Here is a 25,510-nt window from a genome sequence, read left to right on the forward strand (position 1 = left end):
TAAAAATGTTATTTAGTAGGTTATACAGCAAAACGATGTTGATATACAGATTTCCCAAGGAAAATGGAATGTGCTGCAGTGGAACTCGAACCGGGAATGCCTGCTCATTAGGCTGATGCTCTGCCCACTACACTATTGCTGTTCTGCTTCATTTGCATATGTTTCCTTAATGTCATTCCCATGCTCCCTTTTCCTGGCCCCCGAGCTCCACGTACACAGCATCCATCCATTCTCAAGTTGCTAGCCCTGCCACACCACACCTCCACACATTTCCCTCTCTGCACGTCTCAGTAATCTTCCTTTATACTGTCCCAATGCAACTTCTACAGGCTCTTCATCCGGTTAGTCCATGTACATTCGAGACTCCCCTTGATCCTCCTCCAATACTGGTGGACACATCTTTGTGACCCACAAAGTCTGGTTCGTCCAGCCAGGGATGGACCTGTTGTTGTGTCATGAGTAGACTTTGCTGGACTACACTATTTCTCCCACTGGTAGCATCCTGCCAGGGGTTTGAGATGCGGTGGTGTGCTCAAACACCGGACCAGCCTCATCTCCCGGTTGCACAGATTAAGCACGCCCCCACAGCATGCCCCATTTTTCATTCCTCTCTTCAGTATTATGCAAGGCTACTGTTCTCACGGTCTGTGTGGACAGGCAGTGTTCATTGATACTCACAGACTGCTCGGAATACTGTGATTAAGCAATGTGCACATGTTTGTCGGTATTAATCTGCATACTTACATACATTTCCTATACTGTTAACTGCCTGTGTAGGATGTTATGTTCATGATAGCAGCCATGCCTTCATGGTAACTCGCTTGGACTACAGTGTGCAGGGCAGGGGGGACCTGGGAGTGCTGATCATTTTGTTACTGGGCACGATGGGAGCTGTTGCCTACAGAGTGCGTAAGGCACTTTGGGGGAAGTGTCAGCGGATATGCACTGGTGTGCTCAAGGCTCACACCTGGTGACCTCAGGTTACGGCATCTTACACTGGGTTGGCCTCCACATTGTTTAACCAGTGTGGGCATTGCTTACCTCCACCCAAACAGGTGTAATCCTGCTTGCTGCCGCATACCCCCATGGTACTTCATTACTTCATTAACATGTCGGTATGATACCTGCTTAAGTCAGGTGTACATGTCAGGTATGACTGTTGACGAAGGTCAGTGTAAGGTAAAGTGGGATTCTAATTTAGCAGTTCTGGATAGGCTACACTCAGGTATTCGGGTTAGGTTTAGTTATGCCATATCTGTGTTGTAGAGTAGATGTGAATAGTGAAGGTGTAGGTAGGTAGGTGGAGGGGGGGACATTTTAACTGTATAGTAGGCCATTGGACTGATTGGTGGGGGAGCAGTAGTGCAGGTTTGCAGGATGCTGGGATTTGTATGCAAGGCAGGACAGGAGGTGCCGGTGTCAATAGTTGGTGTAGGGGTATGGAGTGTTAGTTGTGGGGGGTGGACTTTGCCAGGTGGTGAGCAGGTGGTGATCCAGGTGTGCTTGACGTTTCCCTTCATGTGTAATTTGCATGTATCGTGTGGCGCAGCTGCGGTAATACACTTGGGTTGGGGGTTCCAGATTCTGCCAATATAGTTGTGATGAGGGTGTCGCCTACTTATGACTGTTAACATTACCAGTAATGAAACGGGTCGATAGGTAAGTGGTGTTATTGGGCCACACAGAGGGGCTGATAGTAGGGGACATGTCCAGGGATGTGCAGAAAGGCTGACGGGAAGGTCCACAGCTGGCCATTTCATCTACAGCGACAGCTGTGTATATACCCTGCATTTGGGGGTAGGTTTGGACACTCACACTCCTGGGATGGGGGAGGACAGCAATAATACCTTGTGATGCCACTTAGTTTGGCTTACATGCCTACAGTGGGGTGTTGCGATCATGTGTTCTTTGGTGTCATTTAGCGGGTTTGCAACAACACATCTGGTTATACCATCCTTTGCCATGTAAACTAGGCTTTGCTGCAGTGGGACTCATACCAGGCATGGCTGCTCATTAGGCATCGTCTCTGCCCAATGCACACTATTGCTTACATCCCTGGGGTGGTCCACATAGAACTGCTCCAGCCAACACCTGCACAGCTAGGCCCATAATTATATACCCATAGTTCCCAACCCGCACATCCACTTCAGCACTCTTCCTTACTCCGGGTGCAGGTCGGGTCTAAACACACCACTACACACTGCCCAGTCTCCGCTTCTCAGGACCCATCACGTACGTTATCTCGCCCCATGGGTCTTCAGGCTTCCCCAACCTTGTAGTCTGGGAATGAGTGACCTGCTGTAGGTTATCTGTGTAACGGCTGGAAGCCCAAATAGCCATTACATTTTTGGGCTGTCCCACAAGGGACATTCTTGTCTTTGTTTCAAGATTAGACTTGGCGGGTCTCTCCTACTGGTAGTATCCTGCCTGTAGTCTGGGAAGCCGTGGTTTGTATACTTTTATTGTGTGTTTGTATGTTTCACCTATCCAGCTGGTTGATGCTCCGTGTTACACGTTTGTTGCTTGCACCCCTCACCCCCATTGGCACTGCCAGTGAAAATATGTAAGTCTTAACTGCTGTATCATATCCTACCTACATATCTCTGTATATTTACACACACACATATATATATATATATATATCACGACATCTGGATGTATGGGTGTCTGCATATGTATATATCTATATGTAGATATCTATATATATGTCTGTCTATGTATGTCTACATTTGTGCTACAGAGAGGAAGAAGTAAATCTCCATGTAGTTATGCATATATATACACACACATTCCTCTACATATGTAGCTACATATCCTGTCATGTTGCCTGTTATTGCTGGGTACTGTTTCGTGTGCATACCGACCAACCTTGTGTGCCACGTATGCTTTGCGATCCCAACAACTAAATCTGTTAGTGTACACAGAGTCACACATGAAATCTATTGTTAGTACCAGCCCATACATTGGGCATACAACTTTTGTCTACACCCAGAATTACATAGTTACCCATGGCTATGTGCATGGACTACCGGCATGTGGGATACTTGGGTCGAGACAGCATACGGGATGGGTACCGAAGGGGGTGTGTGTTGAGGGGGGGGGGGCAATGTGTGATGGTGTGGTAGCTACGGTCTGGTAAACAGGGTTGTAATGGTGGCTGCATGTGTGCAGCGGGTGGGGGAAAGCGGAAGTGTGGGTAATGAATATATGGGTCAGGGATGGCCTTGGTTGGATGGGCCTGTACTGCTCGGGCCACCTAGTGGGTGGGGGCAAGGGGGATGTGATGTCAACATGTGGAACATGACCGAGGGCTAATTTAAATCCCTATTTCAATGACACAGGTACATTACATTGAGCTTGGTAGTGTTTTGTAGGGCAGACATGTTTGTCTGGGCGGGGGGTATGCCAGTTCATATGTGACGTATATTGTTTGGGGCCTGTCAAGGCCTTTCACGGTGCATGTGGACATATATGTGTCTGTTAATCTACCATTGCTATCTACAGATTTCTGGCCATATATACCTCTGTGGGTGTATATATCTGCTTAGATATTTCTAACTCTGCCCGTATATACCTATGGGGACATTTATCTGTGTACATATGTGTAACATGTTGTGTACATGTGGACATATGTATGTTGACATATATATGTGTAGTTGTCAGCATCTGCAGGTATATCTGTTCATATATTTGTATATATCTCTGGATATTTTTATATATATATATATATATATATATATATATATATATATATATAGAGAGAGAGAGAGAGAGATAGATATATGTATATCTATATATATATATATATATATATATATATATATATATATATATATAGGTTCATAGGTTCATACTAGGCTATCTGCCCTAGGGCATTTATAAGCCTAGCCAGAATTTCGCCACCCATTTTAATTTTATTTTGCTATGGCCTTTTTCGAGGTTAGTATACTGTGCCTCTGTCTAACAGTGACACAGAAGTGATACCCGGGGTAAACCTCCGATCTCCCATCCACTCATCAAGATTCCTCTTGAAGAGAGTCAATGAGGGACTCTGCCTAACCTGGACTGGGATTTTATTCCAGAGTGAAGGGAGCCTCTGGGTTATGAATCTGTCCCTCCAGCATGTCCTATTTATTTCAGTGCTGAGGTTCAAGTCTCTTGAGCGTGTAGCTCAATGGGATTTGGATTTTCTGAGGTGCAGCATATCCATTAATTCCGGGTTGGACATGGCTTTATACGTCAGGCACAGATTGTCTCTGAACAGGTGGTATACCACTGAATAGAGCTAGAGTTTCTTTAACCGGGCAGCATATGGCATCTGTTTGAGCCCTTTGATCCTCTTGGTGAGGTACTTTTGGGGTCTTTCCAGTTGCTGCAGGTGTCTGGTAAGGTACATCCCAAAAGGGGCATTGTACTCAATTATGGGCCTGATGAGGGATGAGTAAATAGGCATGATGACCTCCCCTGATCTAGATGTGAATCCCTTCATGATTAGGTGGGCTATATAAAATGTTTTTCTAACCACTTTGGCCACGTGGTTGTCAAATGAGAGATTGCTATCAACTTGGGTCCCCAGGTCCCTAATTACTTCTTCTGTACTTAATGGATTACCACCTATGTGGTAATTTATGGCACTTTGTTTTTGCCAAAGGGGATGACTATACACTTTTTGGCGTTTAGCTTGAGGCCATGGCTCTGGCACCAGTTGTCTGTTTCTATGAGGCCCTTTTGGAGGATGCTTGTGTCGGCTGGAGAGTCGATTATGGCACCCAGTTTGCAGTTATCTGCGAACTTGGTCAGCCACAGTCCTTCCATGTTGGCCTGTACCTCCGAGAAATATATACCGAACAAGAGAGGTCCCAGGACTGAGCCTTGTGGGACACCACTTGTAACTGGTTTGGAGTCTGACATGGCTCCAGCAATTCTAACCATGTGGGTTCTGTCCTTGAGCCAGTTTGCAATCCATCTAGTGACATAGGGGTTTATATTTAAGCTGGTGAGCTTATCTATAATGCCCGAGTGGGGTATTGTATCGAAGGCTTTTGTGAGATCCAGGTAGGCTGTGTGGACCACCTTCCCCTCATCAATGGCCTTGGTGACTGTTTCAAAGAAATCAACCAGTTTTAAAAGGCAGGATCTGCCCTTAACAAAGCCGAACTGGGTAGGATCCAGTGTCTGCAGGTCCCCAATATCTTTATTTTATGAGGTCAATGATGATCCTTTCCATAGCTTTGCAGACCAAACTAGTCAGTCTTATGGGGCGATAGTTTCAAGGATCCATTGAGGAACCACCTTTATGGAGAGGGACCACTGTTGCTGTATGCCACTCTTTAGGCACATATCCTGTAGTAAGGCTGAGATTGAACAGTAGTTTTATGTTTGGGTTTAGCTCTTCTTGGAGTTCATGTAGGATGCAGCCCGGGACACCGTCTGGTCCCATTGATGCTGTGTTTTTTGCTTTGGAGAGGGCGGCTCTTACCTGAGCATTTGAGATGTCAGGGGGGCAGCACTCTGCTGGGATAGATATTTGCCCTTTTGGTGGGGGGGGGGAGTTTGCGCTGAACCCGTCAGCTAGGATGTTGGCAATGTCTGTGGGTTCAGTGTATTTTTTGTCATTTTGGACTAATTCTGAGCATATCTGGTAATTACCACCCAATTTCCTAACATAACTAAAGAAAGCCTTGTGATTATCCTTAGTGTCCTGTGCAATTTTTCTCTATATATATGTATATTTGACTACAGCTACAGATATGTTGTATCCATTTAGACAGTAATATATTTGCACACACGCGTCCATCTGGCTGTAGCTATACATTCTCTGTGCTGTTTAATGACTGGACTGGATATGTTTCTGACAACATCAACATTATTTGTATCTGTCTGGCTTAGTGGTAGATCCCTTTGTCTATGGTGTTCAGGGTCCTTGATTCGGGCCTTGTAGGAGCTGCTTATTTTGTTGGTGGTGCAGAACACCAGCGGTTGGATACTGAGTGATTAAGGCACTTTAAAGCAGTTGTAAGTGGGTTTGTGCGGGTTTGCGCGAAGGTAAGCACTGCCAACTTCCAGTTACAGTGCCTTGCACTCAGTTGCTTTCTACTTTGCTTAATCTGTGTAGGGAATGCTTACCCCCGCACAACCGCACTTTGACACGCTTATTAGTACTTATATACTTGTGCTTAGACCTGCTTACTAGTGCCTTATTCATTATGACACTGACACTTCACATGTGCATTAATGCATTACTCCAGTTCACATTTACGTGTTATTTAGTAGGTTATACAGCAAACAAAGTGAAAAAATTGTTCATATACGGATTTCACATGGAAAATAGTATGTGCAGTGGGACTCGAACTGGGAATGCCTGCTCTGCCCACTACACTCTTGCTGTGCTGCTTCATTTGCATATATCTTCCTTGTTATCCTCTTCAGCCTTTTAAGCTGCTTTAACCGTAGCTCAGCGATGAGCACACCCGTGCTCCTACAGTTAACTGTACTCAGATTTAAATGAATATAATGGGTTTTCTTCGGTTTATTTATATGTCCTTTTGCTGCTGTAGACATGGTGGACTGTTGGTTGGGATATGTGGACACCTATGGGTGGCCTCGCTCATTTATTTCCACTTTCTGCTGTTCTATATTGCATGGATGTGTTTATTCTGAGAGCTCTGCTCTCAGACACGCCCCTTGCACTCGTACACACTCCGTGTAGGATTGGGAGTTCAGGCAGCACGCCTTCATTAATATGCATGGCATGCTGCCATCCCCCTCCTGAACTGCCGCTTCCGTGCAGCACTAGACTAGTCCTGCACGGAACATTAGTAAATCCAGGGGCTTGTGTTTAACAAATTACTAATGTGAACACAGGTGCTAAAGATCACTTTAAGAAACCTGTATATCTACACTCTAAATTTTAGTTATAATCCTCTATGTATTTTACTAATGTAATTTATTACTATTTAGCAGTTACATATGCAGTATTTATATCACATTTGCATTAATAATGTGCTAATGTACGCAGTACATGCATTATTGCACTACTCATATTGATACACGGTATTTGCCTCTACCTAACATCATGAAAAAAAGTATCTTTGGACCATCTTATTTCACCAGTCAACAAATTAAAATAAAATACCACAGCCAACTCCCTATTGAAATGTCAGCACTTGAAATGCTGAGTTCTAACAAGCAGAAAAAAAGACTGAAAACCTGGAGACGAGTGAATCTCAAAAATCACTCTTCTCCTTTAAACTTTTTTTTGCAGGGGGTAGCTCCCTGCATCCCCACACTCCCCAAACTTATATATTATAACAACTCCAAGATGGCTATACCTCACTTGTCAAGAATATTCTAAGTTGTTTCTAATTCACTATATCTGTATACATACATATATATATATATATATATATATATATATATATATATATATATATATATCTGTGTGTGTGTGTGTGTGTGTGTGTGTGTGTGTGTGTGTGTGTGTGTGTGTGTGTGTGTGTGTGTGTGTGTTCACAGTAGTCATATGTGAGGGCAACAGTCTGTATTTTCCTATGTTAGTATCTGCTAGTCAAGTGTTACTGCCTGCTTTACATATTATATCTTGCTCTGTATTTAGTGGCATGCACACTACCTTGGCCTCTACAGAATAGCATTGTCCTCCCCACCCTGGACTTCCCGCTATTGCTTGATGAAAGTGAATTAGTGATCTACATTTGTACCGCACCTTGCATTCCTGAGTCTGACGTTATAGGGCAGTCCGGATTATTTTTTTTTGGAATTAGTCTAAATTAGTAAGTTTATCACCTAAAGCATACTACTGAGGCACTGAGGCTTGCCTGCTGGCCGATTGTTTTTTTCTTTGATACTTTACTTGCTGCCTCGTGGTTTTTCCAGTATGGAAATGTACTTTTGGTCTGCATTTTCCTGACTCTGTGCCAGTACAACATTCACACATCAGCAGACTACAATTCTTTTGTCTCCCTGCCCCTGAATAGGACTGCCTTTTTCCCCTCCCCTGTTGACAGCATCCGGTCTGAATTGACAAATACAACCCCTTTCTACTGGTGCCATTTTTGAATGGGCCAGCACAGCACCTCTAGGTTTACCCCAAACACCCTGGAATTAGTGTGTACGCCATGTAAGTCAGTCTGGCTATGAAGTCTGCTTAACAAGTTCTAGTGTCAAAGTATTGCACAGACTGTGTTTATCCAGATAGTAAGAGTGTTTACTCCTGTTTTAATGTGAATGTAGCTAACCATTTGAGCTAAGTTCAAATGTTTCCATTTCTTACTTTATTGGAGGACACACAAGGATTTTGGTTTAGCTACACCTGTGAGAAAAATAACATTAATGTTTTTTTCTAACTTACTGTTTGCTGTTGTGAAGCTAGTCAGTGACGTATGCTAAGGACACCGTACTGTGCTATTTTCTTTTCACATTTTGTAAAACCATGCATTATTCATTTGATTTGTAAAGTGTCTTACTGCACAGTTTACCCAGCATGTAATTGATGCATTTGTTACCTCTGCAGAGTCGCATGTGGACTGTTAATCTTCTCTGATACTCCCAGCAAATGAGCGAATCAGCCTCCACCCAAATGAATCTATCTACCCACCGAGTGTACCCTCATGTGTTAGCTTCACAGCAGTCATCTGCAGGGGCATCAGTCTTCTGAAGGTTCCTATGTTAGTATCTGCTAGTCAAGTGTTACTGCCTGCTTTACATATTATATCTTGCTCTGTATTTAGTGGCATGCACACTACCTTGGCCTCTACAGAACAAGATTTACTCCCCACCCTGGACTTCCTGCTATTGCTTGATATAGGTGAATTAGTGATCTACAAATCACCTTCCATGCCAGAGTCTGACATTATAGGGCAGTCTGATTATTTTTTATTGGAATTAGTCTAAATTAGTAAGTTTACCTCCTAAAGCACACTACTGAGGCACTGAGGCTTGCCTACTGGCTGATTGTTTTTCTTGGATACTTTACTTATGGCCTTGTGGTTAGACCCACTCCATTTGCCCTCTGTATGCTCGGGCTCATTCCGCTCCTCTACCCTACCCCCATTCCCGACCACCCCCCACTATCATTAGATTTATACTTATACAAACCACGCCCACTATTCCCTCAACCTATCCACTTCCATCGTCTCTATCTTCAGTCCCACCTCCCCAATCCCCACCCTCTACACTGTATACTCACATCCCTACTCATTTCTACGTCACTCTTACCCATCCCTCCCCAGCCTTTACCCCACCCTCCCAACATACCTACGAACCATGCATTTCTACTACTCCTTAACAGCCTATACTCTCCTATTGTACTTTCTTTTCTCCACCTATAACTCCATCTCTCTCCATACTTACCACATTAGATGCTACCACTCTCCAACTCTCCCACTGTCCTCTCAGTACTCTCAACCCCACACTTACACTGCCATCAGCCCTCAACTTTACAATAACTCAACCTCTCTCATCACACCCTTCAAACATATTCAGTCTCATCACCGCAAACCCCCATACCACAAGATATTCTAAGTTAATTCACAAGCTAAGGTATCTTCTATTATACTCCTTAACACAAATTAAACTACAAACTGACATCCATCTTAACCCAATAACTTAACACCCTGTCAACACCACTCCCCCCCAGCCATCCCAACAACTACTGTCCAATCTACTTCACACTCCCTAACCCCCTCTCCCAAAAACCTCTTCCACTGACCTACTTTTTACCAATTTCAATCTTCACAGCCTCATAAATAAAACCTCTGAATTCCATACAGCCCTAGCCACCTACTCACCTGATATAGCCGTGATAACTGAAACCTGGTTAAAGCCACATATTAAAGATAAGGGAGTTATCATATCCAGCTATAACATAATTAGACAAGATGAATTAGAAAAAAGAGATGGTAGAGTTGCCAGTATGTTTAAAGACACCCTCAAAATTGAACTACTTGACTATGCCTACCCAGACCTACCCAATGCAGAAATCCTAACAACTTGCCTACTAATCAATCCCAACAAAACCATTAGCATCATCGCCATCTATCTCCCTCCAAGCAATAATCTTGCTACCATTGAAAATCTACTGTCCTAGGCATCTACCAGTTTCAGCCAAGAAACTATAATTCATGCTGACTTCAACCTTGACTGGCCCTTCTGCTCATCTAGTACCCCATTAAGCTTCATAAACCTCTTCAACTTCATTCAAACCATAACCTGTACTACTCGCATAGATAAACACTCCAACAAGCAATCAACATTAGATTGGATTCTGACTAATAGACTCAACCTCCACTACCTAGCTGGATGCCTGCCTGACTCCCTTAGTGACCATTCTCCAACCTTTCTCTACAGAAAATGAATACACACACTCAATGTAAAATCTCCTACAAATACATCCATAGTACTTAAGACTTATCCCCTTCTACCTTTACCCTATTACTTCAACAATGTGACTGGTCACCACATAAACACCTCCATCTAGAACTAGCTGTCCAATGTTTTAACAACTCCTTCCTTAACATCCTTAATAGACTTTCCCCACTAGAAAAGTATGACTAAGAGCCAGGCAACTACCTTGGCTATCAAATGACACCAAAATACTAATTAAATGTAGGGATATAGCATGGTCAGCTTACTAGACTACCAAAGATACATCCAACCTCTTAGCATATAAACCACTTTGGAATTTAGCTAATAAACAAATCAAAAAGGACAAATAAACCTACTTCCAAACCTGTCAACAAAAACACCTAAATAATCCCCAAAAATTCTGGCAAAGCATTAACTATCTCCTTAGACCCGGTCATACCCCAACCCCTGCCCCTGTCTCTTCTAACAACACTGACCCTATAGCTACTCAATTCAATTCCCACTTTATTAATTCCATAGCCACCCTACTAGGTTCTCAATTCATCCAGCCACTTTCCCATCCCAGTCCTACCCCAGACAACCCCAACCCCCTCTCTTTTAATACCATTCAAACTAGCTACATAAAAAAAAACTCCAAACCAAGCTAAAACCCTGCTGTCTTGCCACCGACCAACTTCCTAATGTATTTCTGGAGATTGCAGCATCTTCTACTGCCTACTCCATATCTATCTTGTTCAATTATTCCATTTCAGAACAGTACATCCCTCTTCTTTGGAAAGTATCACACATCATTCCCCTTCACAAAGTTGGACCCTCCAGGGAACTAAAGTATCGTCCCATAGCCATCCTCTCCCCCCTCACAAAAATCTTAAAATAATGTATCCTCAATCAGCTCCTTTACCACCTCCATAGTCACAAACTGCTATCTAGCTGTCAGCATGGCTTTAGAGATAAACATAGTACTACCACTGCTCTACCATCTTTCACCAACACCATTAATCTTCTCCTGAATGAAGGTCACTCTGTCTCTTCTATCTTTCTTGATATATCCAAAGCTTTTGACACCATTTCTCACCAACTACTTCTAGACAAACTCTCATCTTTTGGCTTCACTACTGCATCCCTAGCCGGGTTTCATAGCTATCTTTCTAATCACCAGCAAACAATTAAATGGGCTAACTGTATCTTCCCCCTACTCCCCATCTCAGTCAGTGTACCCCAAGGTTCCATTCTTGGTCTCCTCCTCTTTACCATCTTTACTAACAACCTCAGCTGTGCAACTCAACTGGGCCACATTGTCCAGTAAGCAGATGATTCCACACTTATATGCTCAGCCTCCTCAGCACAAGAACTTCAAATAAAAATGCAAACTTCCTTTCAGGATGCTGAAAAATACCTCTCAGAGCATTGGCGTATTCTTAACCCTAACAAAACTAAGATGATAGTTTTCAGAAATAAAATATCCAAACCTGGTCAGTCCCCACTAGCAATTCTATCCTCAAATGGAACCAAAATAGAACCCACTAACCATACTAAACTTCTAGGAGTCACAATAGATGAGTATCTAAAATCTGCCAGACATATTTTACTGACTATCAAGAAAGTTTATGCCAAACTTGGCACCCTCTTTATGGCTAAACCACAACTTACTCACAGTGCCAGACTAGCCACTGCTCAGTCACACTTGCTTTCCACCCTCCTATATGGATTTCACATATTCACAAAACTACATAAGACCGAGCTCAATAACCTAGAATCCTGTTATAACAAAATAGCCAAGTTTGCCACTAATTAACCATACAGGACTCACCACTGCACTGCCCTCTCCTAGCTCAACTGGCTAAAACTCCCTAATCTTTTATCACTCAACCAAATGGCCATGGTCCACAAAATAATCTACCAACCCAGTAACTGCCCTGCTCTCTCTAGCCTTGTCCAACCCAGTACTAATACCAGCACCCTCAGATCCTCCAACAACCTAATGCTAAAGGTCTCTTGCTCTCACAACCACCACGGAGAATCACTTTACTCCCACAAAATTGCCAAATTATGGAACACTCTTCCAAAACCCATCACACAAAATCCTCACCACCAAGAGTTCAAACAACTCCTAAAGAACTACCTAGCCAAACACTGGCTGTGGTCCTGCTATTCATCAGGCTAACTGGCTCCCTATACCCTACCTTATCCTCTACTCTAACCTCCTACTATACTCCCTCCATCTCTGCTGACTCATAACATCTTTCACACTGTTTCATTGATGGACACGGATTCTTTGACTCTACCCCATACTGTTCACACACTTCAAATGGTAATGAACTCGCAGTCATTATTTCTCTGTTTATATGCATGCATGCTGTCTCTGAATTTATATTGCGCACACTGTCTTTGTATTTCATATGTTTTATAAGTGTATAATGGCTTGTCCTTCAACATGAGGCACTGTATACTTGTGTACACTGTTGTTTGTACTCTCTTCTGACTACTGTATTATAAATTATTATTGCAAGTTTTTTGCTTGTGGAGCTTTTCTTCCCGGGCCTCCGCTGAAAACAGGCTTCTGGGCCAGTCGGACACTACCCACTATATAATAAATAAATAAACAAACAAACAAATAAATAAATAAATAAATAAATAAATAAATAATGCAAATTAAGTAAAATACATTTGATATCAACAGAAGGTGCACTTGTATTCAATTAGAGATAAACGATTTGCTATGCACAAGTGGATATCTATACATTAGAAAACTGTCTTTTATTCCATTGTTCTGAAATGAAAAAAAAATATCAAAATATGGTGAAGACAAAGAGAACAGATTTGAAAACAGAGCAGAATATCTGTATTTCTTATCTTTATGAGTTAAAATCACAGTTATGTAAATAAAACATGGGATGTTCAATTATATTTGAAATAAAATACTATTAGCAGATGTGATTAGAAGTGCAAAGTGTTTCAAAGTTAACACATACAAACACGCATGCATGCACACATACACATACAGACTGATATACATTTTTATACCTAATTTGTAGTTTCTAGCACATGTAGCAAGAGTGTTCATGTCTGTCATAAATATCCTTAATTTATTTTATTATTTACTTTATTGCAGTTTGTTAACCGGGAAAGTCCATTGGGCCAGTGTAGCCAGTTTTCAATGAAGGCCCGAGGAGAAAAGCTCCAGACACAAAGACAATATTACAAAAACATTCAAAAGTAATAACTAAGTACAGCATTTTTTAAGATATTTGCAAGAATAACAAATTAATATTCAATTAGTACATCATAAATGGAGACAGAATTATTTATGTAATGGCTGAGGTTTGAATAGGACAGGATCAAGTGAGGTGTTAGGATTCAGGAAGGATGAGTACAGGAGCATTCCCAGAGAGAGGAGAGATAAGAGTGGAGTAAGGCTTCAAAGAAAGGGAGATTATGGGTAGTTCTAATGTGAGGGGGAAGAGAGTTCCATAATCTAGCAAATTCTTCCACAAATAAGGAGTTTCAGTCAGAGCTGGAGTTTGATCTATGCATCTACTGTAGTAAAAGCAAAGTGTGTATTCATTTAAAAAAAAGGGTAGCACACTGCTGACTTGTATGGTGATCTGTATCAAGAAACTGCTAGAATTTACTATGAGGAAGGATGAAGAGCTACACAATATATTTTCTAATGTCTAGCTAACTGAAACACAAAAGCTTATGTAGTATATAGGATAAATCAGCAAATACTATAGCAATAACCCATACCTGGGTGTGGGTAATGCTGGATTTACCCACGGTTGGCATGGTTTGGTCACAAGGGTGAAGCCCGAGTGGCCAAACAAAAACATCCGTGGGTAAATCCAGCATTACCCACACCCAGAACCAGTTCTGATGTACTGCGCATGCGTATGCTTACCCAGTACATCAGAGCTGTGGGCAAAAGCAATGGAGAAAGCAAGATCTCCGTTAAAGGAGTTTAACATAGCGAGACAGCTTTAAAAAAAGCAACGGAGAATCTTCGTTGCTTTTTTAAAGCTGTCTCGCTATGTTAAACCCATTTAACATAGCGAGACAGTTTTGAAAAAAACAACGGAGAAAGCAAGATCTCCATTGCTTTTTACAAAGTGTCTCGCTATGTTAAAGGAGTTTAACATAGCGAGACAGCTTAAAAAAAAAGCAACGGAGATAGGAAGATCTCCATTAAATTTTTTAAAGCTGTCTCGCTATGTTAAACAAGTTTAACATAGCGAGACAGTGTGTAAAAAGCAATGGAGATCTTGCCTTCTCCATTGCTTTAAAAAAAGAGTTATACTAATGGAAAAAGTTTGGCCGACCGGACCTTTTTCCATTAGTATAACTCTGATTTATAATGTGCATGCTGACCAATCAGCGTGCATGTTTTAGAATATTAATGGGGGGGGTCATTGTATAATATAGCAATAACCCACACCTGGGTGTGGGTAATGCTGGATTTACCCACGGTTGGTGTGGTTTGGTCATGAGGGCGAAGCCCGAGTGGCCAAACAAAGACAACCATGGGTAAATCCAGCATTACCCACACCTAGAAGTGGGTTATTGCTATTATACAATGACATTATTTAAGAAAAAAAAAATTACCTTCTTAAATAATGGCATTGTATAATGCCTCCTTGCTGCCCTTCCACAGCTGTCTGGTATTCTGTGGCATTTCTGATGTACTGTGCATGAGTATACTTACCCAGTACATCAGAGCTGTGGGCAAAAGCAACGGAGAAAGTAAGATCTCTGTTGCTTTTTACAACCTGTCTCGCTATGTTAAATGAGTTTAACACAGTGAGACAGCTTTAAAAAAAGCAACGGGGAATCTCCGTTGCTTTTTTTAAAGCTGTCTTGCTATGTTAAACCCATTTAACATAGCGAGACAGTTTTGAAAAAAACAACGGAGAAAGTAAGATCGCCGTTGTTTTTTAAAGTGTCTCGCTATGTTAAATGGGTTTAACATAGCGAGACAGGTTGTAAAAAGCAATGGAGATCTTGCGTTCTCCGTTGCTGTAAAAAAAAAAAAAAAGAGTTATACTAATGGAAAAAGTCTGGGCGACCGGACCTTTTTCCATTACTATAACTCTGATTTACAACGTGCACGCTGACCAATCAGTGTGCACATTTTGTAATATTAATGGGGGGTTCGTTGTATAATTAACCTTTACTTCTATTTAATAGGTGGCTGTTGCATATTATTTTGACAGCTGTCAAACTTATGTTGTTATATGTTTAGAAAGAGCATATCTTTTTCCACATTAAAAACAGATTAAAAAAGAAAGAATAATAATTAAAATAAAAGCAGGCACCCTGCTGTCTGTCAAAGTAATGGGCATGGACTGGAAAGAATTACCCTCCCAATGTAATATAAGGCTTTGGACAGAACGTGCTCATGAAAAAAATCTCTGTTTTGTGTTCTGGAGGAGGTCTAGACAAGCAAAGCTTAGACATCCGGGGCGACTGTCACACAGTGTCTAATTAGCTAGAAGGTACACCAGTGTCAGACTGAGCATACATTTGTCATCAGGTAACAGGAAGGATAGACACAATGAAGCTGAGCTCTCTTCTTTTGTCACATTATTACATTAAATTAAAAATTTGTTGAAGAAAAAAGTCTCAGTTATGGCAATCTGCTGATTCATTTATCACACAGGGTCTTTATAGCAGAGCAGGAATGCTATTAGCATATCCAGTGAGGTTAGAACACTTTATATCTTGTGTTCCAGTGGGTCAAATTAATTGCTCATGAGTCTAAAGCAGGTTCATTCATAGAGTTCCCAAACCTGACAGATGGCTTCTTGTTCCCAGACTCCAGCAATACCTGATATTAGAAGTATTAAAAAAAGTTGGATGCATCTCAATGTAATGATTGCTTCCATCTCAATCTGCTTTAAAATAACTTCTTTGTTTAAAGTGCAGGCTGTTTAATTTTGGCAATTGCAGAGATTAGAGGGTGATGACGGAGTGACGTAAGTATCCTAGCACACAGGTTTTTTTGTCTGCCTTGCAGATAGGCAGCTTTACTGCTGCAGTGGTACTTCTGAACAGTGTGCTGCTGTGTAGTTAACATACAGAATACTGACAATCCCTACATAATCCAAATATCCAATTAAAACCAAAAAGCAATGCTAATAAAGCATAGTGTTGCATTCATATCATCAATAACCCACACCTGAGGGAATAATGACATTAATACTTTCACTAGTGTTGCTTAAATCACATGGGACTATACCTCTCAATTCCCCAGACGTTTGTAGAATGTCCAGATGTCTTCCTCATATTTTGTTTCTGTTCTTCATAAAATGTGTGTTTTTTTCTGGCAAATCACTGAGGATTTATGTGGATATTTATATCAACATATACTTGAGTTTCAGACTTCCTTGTCCTTCAGAAAATGTATATTATTGCAAAATATCTTAATATAGCAACTATCTAACTTTATAAGGGCAAATTGTAAAAGGGTCTTAGCCCCTCACACCCATTATTTTTGGCTTTGCTCAGAATTATTGCATAAAGAAGTTGGGAGGTATGCATGGGAAGGCTACCTCGTGAGACCAGGATCGACTACACCAAATAGAGGAAGAATGTAAAGTTGCTTTTTAAAAACCACCGTCAAATTTATTACAGCAGTGGATTTATGTTCTTTCTCGATTTGGTGTGTATTCAGTCTGGGTTGCACCTGGTGGTCCTTCTGTGCAGAAGTTTAATTTGTTTTTTGTTCAGCCCTGCTCTGCTACATTTTTGTTAGGTTTGCATGGGACTCAGACCACTGTGCTTACTAAACAAACCAGGGACTCAGACCGCTGCACTTACTAAACCAACCAAATTAATGTAAACTACCTGGGAATGGAGCAGTAGTATGTCAGAAGATGCAAAAGCTCAGTACTAGTGAAAGGTTCACATGTCCAAATGGCATGCCTTGCACAAATCTGGATTACAGCTCTTCCAGCCCGGTCCCTGCTACCTGTAAAAGAACAGAATGCACACAAAAACAGTTTTTAGTACATTACTGGTGTAGGAGCTGAAACAAAAATTAGTTTGATGTGCTATGTATTGAATTCAGATTACTACAGTGATGTTAAACTCAGCTGAAGAAATCATCTAATCAAAAGCAGTATAATAATAACCTACTCTGTATTCAGTCACATGCATTATCCTTGGAGAAATTAAGGAACTTACTTTGTTACATCCATTTCAGAAAAAAAGACTAAATACTAAGCTTTGTGAAAAGTATTTAACACATTTCCACAATGCCTCTGTGCAGTGAACTTTTTTTTTTAGAGACTCTGTCTTTGCAAGAAAATCATGGCAAAGTCACTGGTTTACCAATGGCTTTGCAAAACCTTGCTTGCAGTGTTCAGTTCTGTCTGGAACATAACAAAATTGTTTTCAATGTGACATTTGACTTTTTTGCGCAGCCAGTGAGATATTTTTATCATAAACTAGCAATGCACCATGTTTTTAGTCATGGGGTATATATAGTGCGTACAGAAAGGCACCCTCATTATAACTTTCAGCTAATGCAGGAATGCCACTGGGAAATGCAGAGTGGGCTGCCACCAGCCCGACTGTTCCAGAACATAACGGTGATTCAGATGAACAGCATGCCCACATTAGGCCAAATGCACTTTGCACCAACTCCCTTCACACAGTTTGCATGAAGTACACCTAGCCATGCTGTGAAAGTTGACCATCACCCAGTAAGCCCTAGCTCCTTCTGTAATCAATTCCCTTTTTCTCCAGGAATCCTAAATTCATTCCAATGGCAGTGCTTCACTCATGTCAGTAAGTGACAAAAGGAAGTGAACCAAGAAAGGAGTGCTCTACAATCATTCTCTCTACCAATTGCAAGCAAAACTCTGCTGATCAAGTAGTGTTATCATTCTAGTGCCTGTTAGCCATCCAGCGGCATTAAATGCTGCACTGCAAGGGGATCAGCCCTAACATATAGTCGCCAACACTTCTCTCATTCTCCCCAAAAAGGAGCAGGTGTTAAACTTTGCAAGAAAACAGACAGCCCCAGAAATACATATGCAAATTTCAGAATCTGAGACTGTGTTAAATCTGTTTTGCTACACAGAACATATCCATACTTTGAATGTAGCCTATGTTTCCCCTGCATAAAGTTTTGTGTTAATGGAGCTCATTTCAGTCATATACATTATCTTTGCAGAAATATGTTATAGACACATTTATCCATTTATATTTCTGTTTACTGATTCATTAGTGTGTTAGTTATGCAAATGAAAATGGTCCTACTGGACCCTTTTAAGACAAAAGCAAAATAAGGGACATGTAATACATCTGTAAATAAATCTAAAACATAAATCAAACATGCATGCTGCAAAAAAGTAAAAAAAGAGCAAACAAAAAATGTAAACATTATAACACTAAAATTGCATTTAGAATATAAAGAAAATGAGAAATTTCATATACGGAGTTTAGAAAATTAAACAGCACCCTAATACACTTAAATTAGGAAGAAAATCAGCATAACTCTGTTCTTCCACACTGCAGCAAAAATGTAGTCAAAAAAATAAACTGTAAAGGCAATTAATAAATTCACACATAACAGTGCACAGTCATTTTGAGTAGGATACTGCCTAAATGTCATCTGAAACTACTCATCAAATCTGTATGAAACAGTTCCAGGATGAAAATAATGTTAACAGTTTGAATGCAGCCAAAAGTGTGATAAGTTTCAAGCTTCACTTATTTTTCCCTACTCATTTCATGTATTCATCTTCAGTGTCTGCTTAATTCAATTCAGGGTGGCAAAGAGCATATCCCAGTAAGCAACTCAAATAAGGTGAATGTTTACATCCACTGTTTTTCCTAATCTTTTTAATTATTTTCCTTTTTTTTCCATGTAATTCCCATCTGTAAACCCTCAAAGGAATCGACTTCTAAAGTTATTGTTATTGGTATTACTACTACATCCAAAGTCTGCATACCTAAGAAGCATGTACATCTGCTGCTTCTTAGCAGTCAGTCTACAGCCAAAAGTTTCCAAGTTCCTGCAAATTATCAACAATTATTAGAGTGACAAAATTGTCTAAATCTTAGCATGATAGTAAATTAGACTTGCTATCCCAGTTAATATGAGTATTAACTTGATACTGTTAACTACACATTTTGTCTTTATCTTACTCTGACAATTTATTAGTTTGATACCTTAATCCTGATAGTTCATTATTTGTCTTTCATTGGATTTTGACAGTTCATTAATCTGATATTTCTAGTAACATGACCGCCCATTATGATATTTTCTTCACAAGAGATTTTCTCCTCAGATGTCCACTGTAATTGGGTACTGCTTAACTAGCCCGGTCAACAAAGCAAATAGCCAAACATATTAAGTGATCAGTGGCATTTATCTTGCATAAATAAGCCATTAATGAAAAGTGAAAAGAAAAGGGGGCTAAGAAAAGAACCTTGAGAAAACATAAATGCAAGGGTGGAAAGGGTATAATGATGCAAACATGAATGTGCACTTCTGGTTAAATCTTCATGATGGAGACAATTCTGATGAAGTCCTTCCGTAACTGTCTGTAAGGATGAAAGCACTTAACAGATTTTACATTCGGTCTTTTTTTTTTTTTAAAGGTTTATTAAACTTGCTGGGTCACATTGACTGCAATATTTTGGCTTTTTACCTCTTTTTGATTTATGTCATAAAGGTACTGAAGTAAACAAGTACCTTTTTCTTCCTTTTTAGTTTTAAGAAAGACATTACAATACAAAAAGAGAAGAAAGGCTGAAATTAAAAGCATGTTGAAGTTAATTTGATGTAATCTTGGATTGCTGAGGTGGGGGATTGGGTGTAAAGTGTACAGATTATAATATAAGTAGAGCTGGTATGTTTTCTTTTCTTTTGCATAGGTGAATGTCTGGATTAAGGCCTTGGCTTAATATAACACGTTTGTTTGTTTAAGCAAGTAAATAAGAGAACCCTGAATGTAATGAAAAATTTCTTTTAGCAAATAAATGTTCAATGTGAGTTGATAAGTCTTGTAAAATGTGACATAGGTTCAAATGGAGATGACAAGAAACAACTGTATAAAAGATCAACCTGCCAGATATTAGTGGGTGCATGTAACACAAAAGCTAGAAAAAGGCATTTAAAAAGCTGTCATACATAATAAGTGGGAATAATAACCTGTTTATCATAATGGCAAAACTATCCATATTATTTTTTTTAATGTAAATGGCCTCAAAGATGCAGACAAAAAGTAAGAGCAGTGAATTATATTAAGAAATACAGAGTGCAAACAGCAATGCTACAGGAGACACATTTAGGAAAAAGTGATCATGTGAATTTGATAAATACAGGATTTCAGGATGGATATTCAGTGGAGCATCAGGGACAAAGGAAAAGGAAAGTACTTATACTAACTGCTAGGAGATCTCCAATATTAGTTGCATTTACCAGAACTTCATTCATATGATCATACTCAAAGTGTCCCCAGTAATTAAATGATAATATGGTAGAGTGGTAGCAGAATGTTTTTGAGAAAGTAACGGACCTACTCTTACTCAATCACAGTTAAACAGCTATAGATCTGAGGACAGTTGTGTATGGAGGGATGAAATTATCTGAAACTATAATTTTGTGTTACTTTAAGAAAAGAAGAAAGGCAGGGCCTGCTTCTGTAATTATTATTCTAATACATTAGCTTCAAGTTTCAAGGCATACCTGCTCAAGTTTTTCTTCCATTAAAACCTCATAGCCTTTAAATGTTTGTTAACTTTTCTTCAGAGAACCCATGTACAAACTGATATTCCTGGGGGGGGGGGGGGGGCAAATACACTTTAAGTAAGCATAATAATTACAACGTGTTGTTATAACATCAGAAATAAAACCAGTACTTATCTGTCCTAAGTGATTTACTTTGAATTATGAACTGACACTTCAAAATATTGGTGATCCGTCATTACAGACCCAATCATAATGCTCTATATTATGTCCAGACCACATTAGTAACATTGGTATTACACTGTAAATAAAGTCTTTTGCATTTATCTATCAAGGTGACATTTGCTGTCACTGGAAATATGGAAAGACCAAAAATTCATGAACTGAGAATGGCATCATTTACAGCAGTGTATACCTCAGTGTCAAAGTATAATTCCCTGAAACATCTCCTATGAAGTGCCAGTGCAGCTGATATTTTGCCTCCTGTATGAAGATATAAATATTGGCCTGCCCAAGTATTCCAAAATGATAGCTTATAAAGCTCCATTGTATTTTTCTTATATAAGCGATGAGCATACAGATTCTGATCAGGGTGGGGAATGCTACACATAGTCACGACATATGTGTATTGAACAACCATTACATCAGTATTAAAAAGAATATACATATATATTTTAGCTCCCTATTGAAATGTTGACACTCAGAATACTGACTGCTGAAAAGCTGGAAAAAAAAAACAAAGACTGAAATCAGTTGAGAAAGGCAAATCTTGAAAATCACTCTTCTCTTTAAAACTTGGTTTGCAGCAGGACAAGCCCCCCTGCTTCCCCCCACGCGAGAGGGCAAGCTCCTCCTAAACTTATATATACCAACTCTGAGATCACCACATCTCAGAGAAAAATGAATATTCTCAGAAATGGCACCTTGGACTCAATATATGCAAGTCTGATCTTTTGGCCATTCTGTATCTGTTTCTGTACTTGCTCTACTGGGTCCTGACATATCAAAAGGTTACCTATACACATCTGCATAAAAGAGAAATTTAAGGACCTGTGTAAACTTATATTATACCATGACCCCCCATTAATATTCCAAAACGTGCACGCTGACTGGCCAGCGTGCACGTTGTAAATCGACTTATACTAATGGAAAAAGGTCCGGTCGCCCGGACTTTTTCCATTAGTATAAGTCTCTTAAAACACTGTCTCGCTATGTTAAAAGAGTTTAACATAGCGACACAGGTTTAAAAAAAGCAACGGAGATCTCCGTTGCTTTTTTTAAAGCTGTCTCGCTATGTTAAACCCACATAGCGAGACAGGTTTAAAAAAAAAAAGCAATGGAGAAAGCAAGATCTCCATTGCTTTTTACTGTTTCGCTATGTTAAATGGGTTTAACATAGCGAGACAGTTTTAAAATAAGCAACGGACATCTCCGTTGCTTATTTTAAAGCTGTCTCGCTATGTTAAACCCATTTAACATAGCGAAACAGTAAAAAGCAACGGAGATCTTGCTTTCTCCGTTGCTTTTGGCCACAGCTCTGATGTACTGCGTAGGCATGCGCAGTACTGCGGAAGGGCAGAAAAGAGGCATTATACAATGCCATTATTTAAGAAAAGTAATTATTTCTTTTCTTAAATAACGTCATAGTATAATAGCAATAACCCACTTCTGGGTGTGGGTAATGCAGGATTTACCCATGGTTGTCTTTGTTTGGTCCCGAGGGCGAAACCACTCCAACCGTGGGTAAATCCCGTATTACCCACACCCAGGCGTGGGTTATTGCTATAGTACACCATGGATTAGTGAAGACAGAAAAGAATAGGATGATCTATTACAGATGTGGGACAGAGCAAAAGCTTTCTTAAAAAAAGAAATAATCCTATATACTTTAACACTGTCAAAAATAAAGAAATGCTCTGGGAGGTGAAGGGCTGAAACTTGTATTTATTTGAACAGGCTTCCAGAATGGCATTGGGAGAATGCCTATAAAGAATTAGAGAAAGCAAGATAAGAAGGTGGGGAATTTTAGAAAATATGCATGATTTTCAGATAAAATTCAACAGGAAAGATACTTTGAAAATTGCCCTAGAATTCAGAAAGCCCCTGTAATGAATTCATGTTAACAAAGTGTGGAGCAATCAGTACAGGAAAGTGAAAACTATTGATTCTGAGTCACTGATGATAGAATTGTGTTGATATTAAAAACTTGTATGGATTATTATGAAAGCCTGTATAGTGGCTAGAAAGAATGAGATACTATCAAGTCTCACATATGAGATCTTCTGTACAGTGCACAACTCTAGAGAATGACACAGCCTCAAGTTAAGGAGTCAGTTAAATGTACACATCCTTTCTAGGTGCCTTAAGCTTCTAAAAAGCAATTCTTGGCAAAACACCTGGAATAGATGGGAGGGGGTTGGTGGAAGTTTTATTACTGTTGATGAGATTATTCTGGAAACAGGAAGACCCTAGTCTGCTTCCCTTCTACAAAGCCATATCTATTCCAAATCATGACTATAAATTGTTAACAATGACAAAACTTGGCTGAATAGGAAAGTGGCTATCTCAGTTAATAGATGGATATTCGTGTAGGTTTGTTGAGTGGACATCAGACTTTTGAAGATATTTACAACAGTAACAATATTGAGATACTCCCTGTATGCAGGTAGTAGGCTGGAGATTCTGAGTTCAGGTACTATGAAAAGGCATCTATTACAGTGGCATGGTGTTATTTGGGTCTTGTTCTTTTAGTATTGGATTTTCACACGATTTTATCACTTCTGATGGCCACTTATAAGGATACAAATAGAAGGGTAAAGATAACTTTGACACAATTTGAACTGATATTTCAGAGCTAAACATTTGAGGCTCATATACAAAACACAAGCAGAAAATTATAAGTCAAAGTGGACAGGGATGAAGATGGGATCACGGGGGGGGGGGGGGGTTCAAGAAACCACGACAGAGAGTGGGACTTTGGATGGAGATCCTTGAGGAGAATAACAACCATATAGGATATTATATTCATAAAGCTGCAGAAATTACTATAAGAATTAAGTCAAAATGGGAATAGAGAAAGGAAATTATGCTAACAGGGATGACTGCAAGTAAGCATACAGACAACAGGCAAGAAAGGGCTGGAATTTACTGGAGAAAACTTGCAAAGGACCTAGGGTACTGGAAACAAATAACTAGAAAGAGAAAGGTAATAGAGTGGGATGAGGCCAAGAAGAACTTTGGACTGCAGGTTAGATTTTTCTTTCCTAATAGCGATTGATATCAGAGTATAATCAAAGAGAAAGAGATGGGGGAGTCCTAAGTGAGAAACCTACTCTGGTAGAATTTTCAGTTAAATCTGTAATAGAAGTTGCTGTGAAAAAGGGATAATTTGTAGGGCATATGAAATACTTCATGATAACTATAGTAATCCATCAGAGGAGGTTAGAGGAGACTGGAATTGTGACTGGAAAAGAAATTTTCACTGGAACAATGGCTCTCAAGTATGCAACAAAGTTCAGAAGGTTTAGGATTTTTGCTCTGAAGTGTTTGCGAAGACATTTTTATACCCCAAGCAAACTCTGGAGAAGTTTTCATCTGGTAGATGGTGTTAATGGAGGTTTGATAGGGGAGAAAGCGGTAACTGGGAACATATTTTTTGTGAGTGCAATGAGTGGCAGATGTTAAAAAATTCACTGCAGACTACTTGGTGTAAGTAAGGAAATTATATTTTTTGACCTATGATACAAAATTAGAATTGCCCTGGCATAGTAAGGCCTTGCTGAATTTAGTTCTGGTGACTGCTGTGAGGATATCAGATATTGTTATATGTGCTAGCACTTCTGGCTGCAGTTTTGTAAATACTTGTAAATAATTGTAAATTGCCATATGTTATATATGCCAGCATGACTAGTTATAATTTTGTAAATAAACCAAAGTAATAATAAAAAAAATTAACTTATGTAAAATGTTAGAATCAGACTGTGTTTTTCTAGCTCACCAAATGTACGTGTGTTTTAAAAAGAATTCTGAATGCAGGGTATGCTAGTCAGCTGACCTGAAGGAAATGTCATCATGTGCCAGAGCTGAAAGGAATGGAATCTCCACAACAGCTGTTTTTGTTTAGTTCAAGAGCCTAAAATGAGAGAATAGAATCTTCATAACAGCTTTCTGTAACTTCTAAAAGATTCTGCTATAAAAATCAGGTTTTGGCTGACCAAATGTATGTTGTTGTTGTTGTGTCTTTCGGCTTTTCCCGGTTAGGGGTCGCCACAGCGGAACTCCGGTCCGCTAATGATTGGCAGTAGATTTTTATGCGCTGAGTTGCTGGCCCTGACACACAACATTCAACGAAGGTACGCCCATTCACGTATGTCTCCACACAGAAGACGGTCTAGCTGAGAATCGAACAGGACAACCAAATGTATGTGTATT

At 39.9% G+C, this 25,510-nt stretch overlaps 1 protein-coding gene across 4 annotated transcripts in view; it reads right to left on the reverse strand.

Annotated features, from left to right (window-relative positions):
* The window catches only part of PLEKHG4B (pleckstrin homology and RhoGEF domain containing G4B), a 960,241-nt gene that overhangs the window by 417,423 nt on the left and 517,308 nt on the right, over positions 1-25,510 (reverse strand). For all 4 annotated transcript variants that reach the window (XM_044065125.1, XM_044065124.1, XM_044065120.1 and 1 more), the window contains exon 5: positions 17,224-17,347. In XM_044065125.1, coding sequence (XP_043921060.1) covers positions 17,224-17,347 — 124 coding nt within the window. The remainder of the gene's footprint in view (positions 1-17,223; positions 17,348-25,510) is intronic.

This window comes from Protopterus annectens, chromosome 3.part0 (genome assembly GCF_019279795.1).
Source record: "Protopterus annectens isolate FY-2018-M chromosome 3.part0, PAN1.0, whole genome shotgun sequence".
Lineage (NCBI taxonomy): Eukaryota > Metazoa > Chordata > Ceratodontiformes > Protopteridae > Protopterus > Protopterus annectens.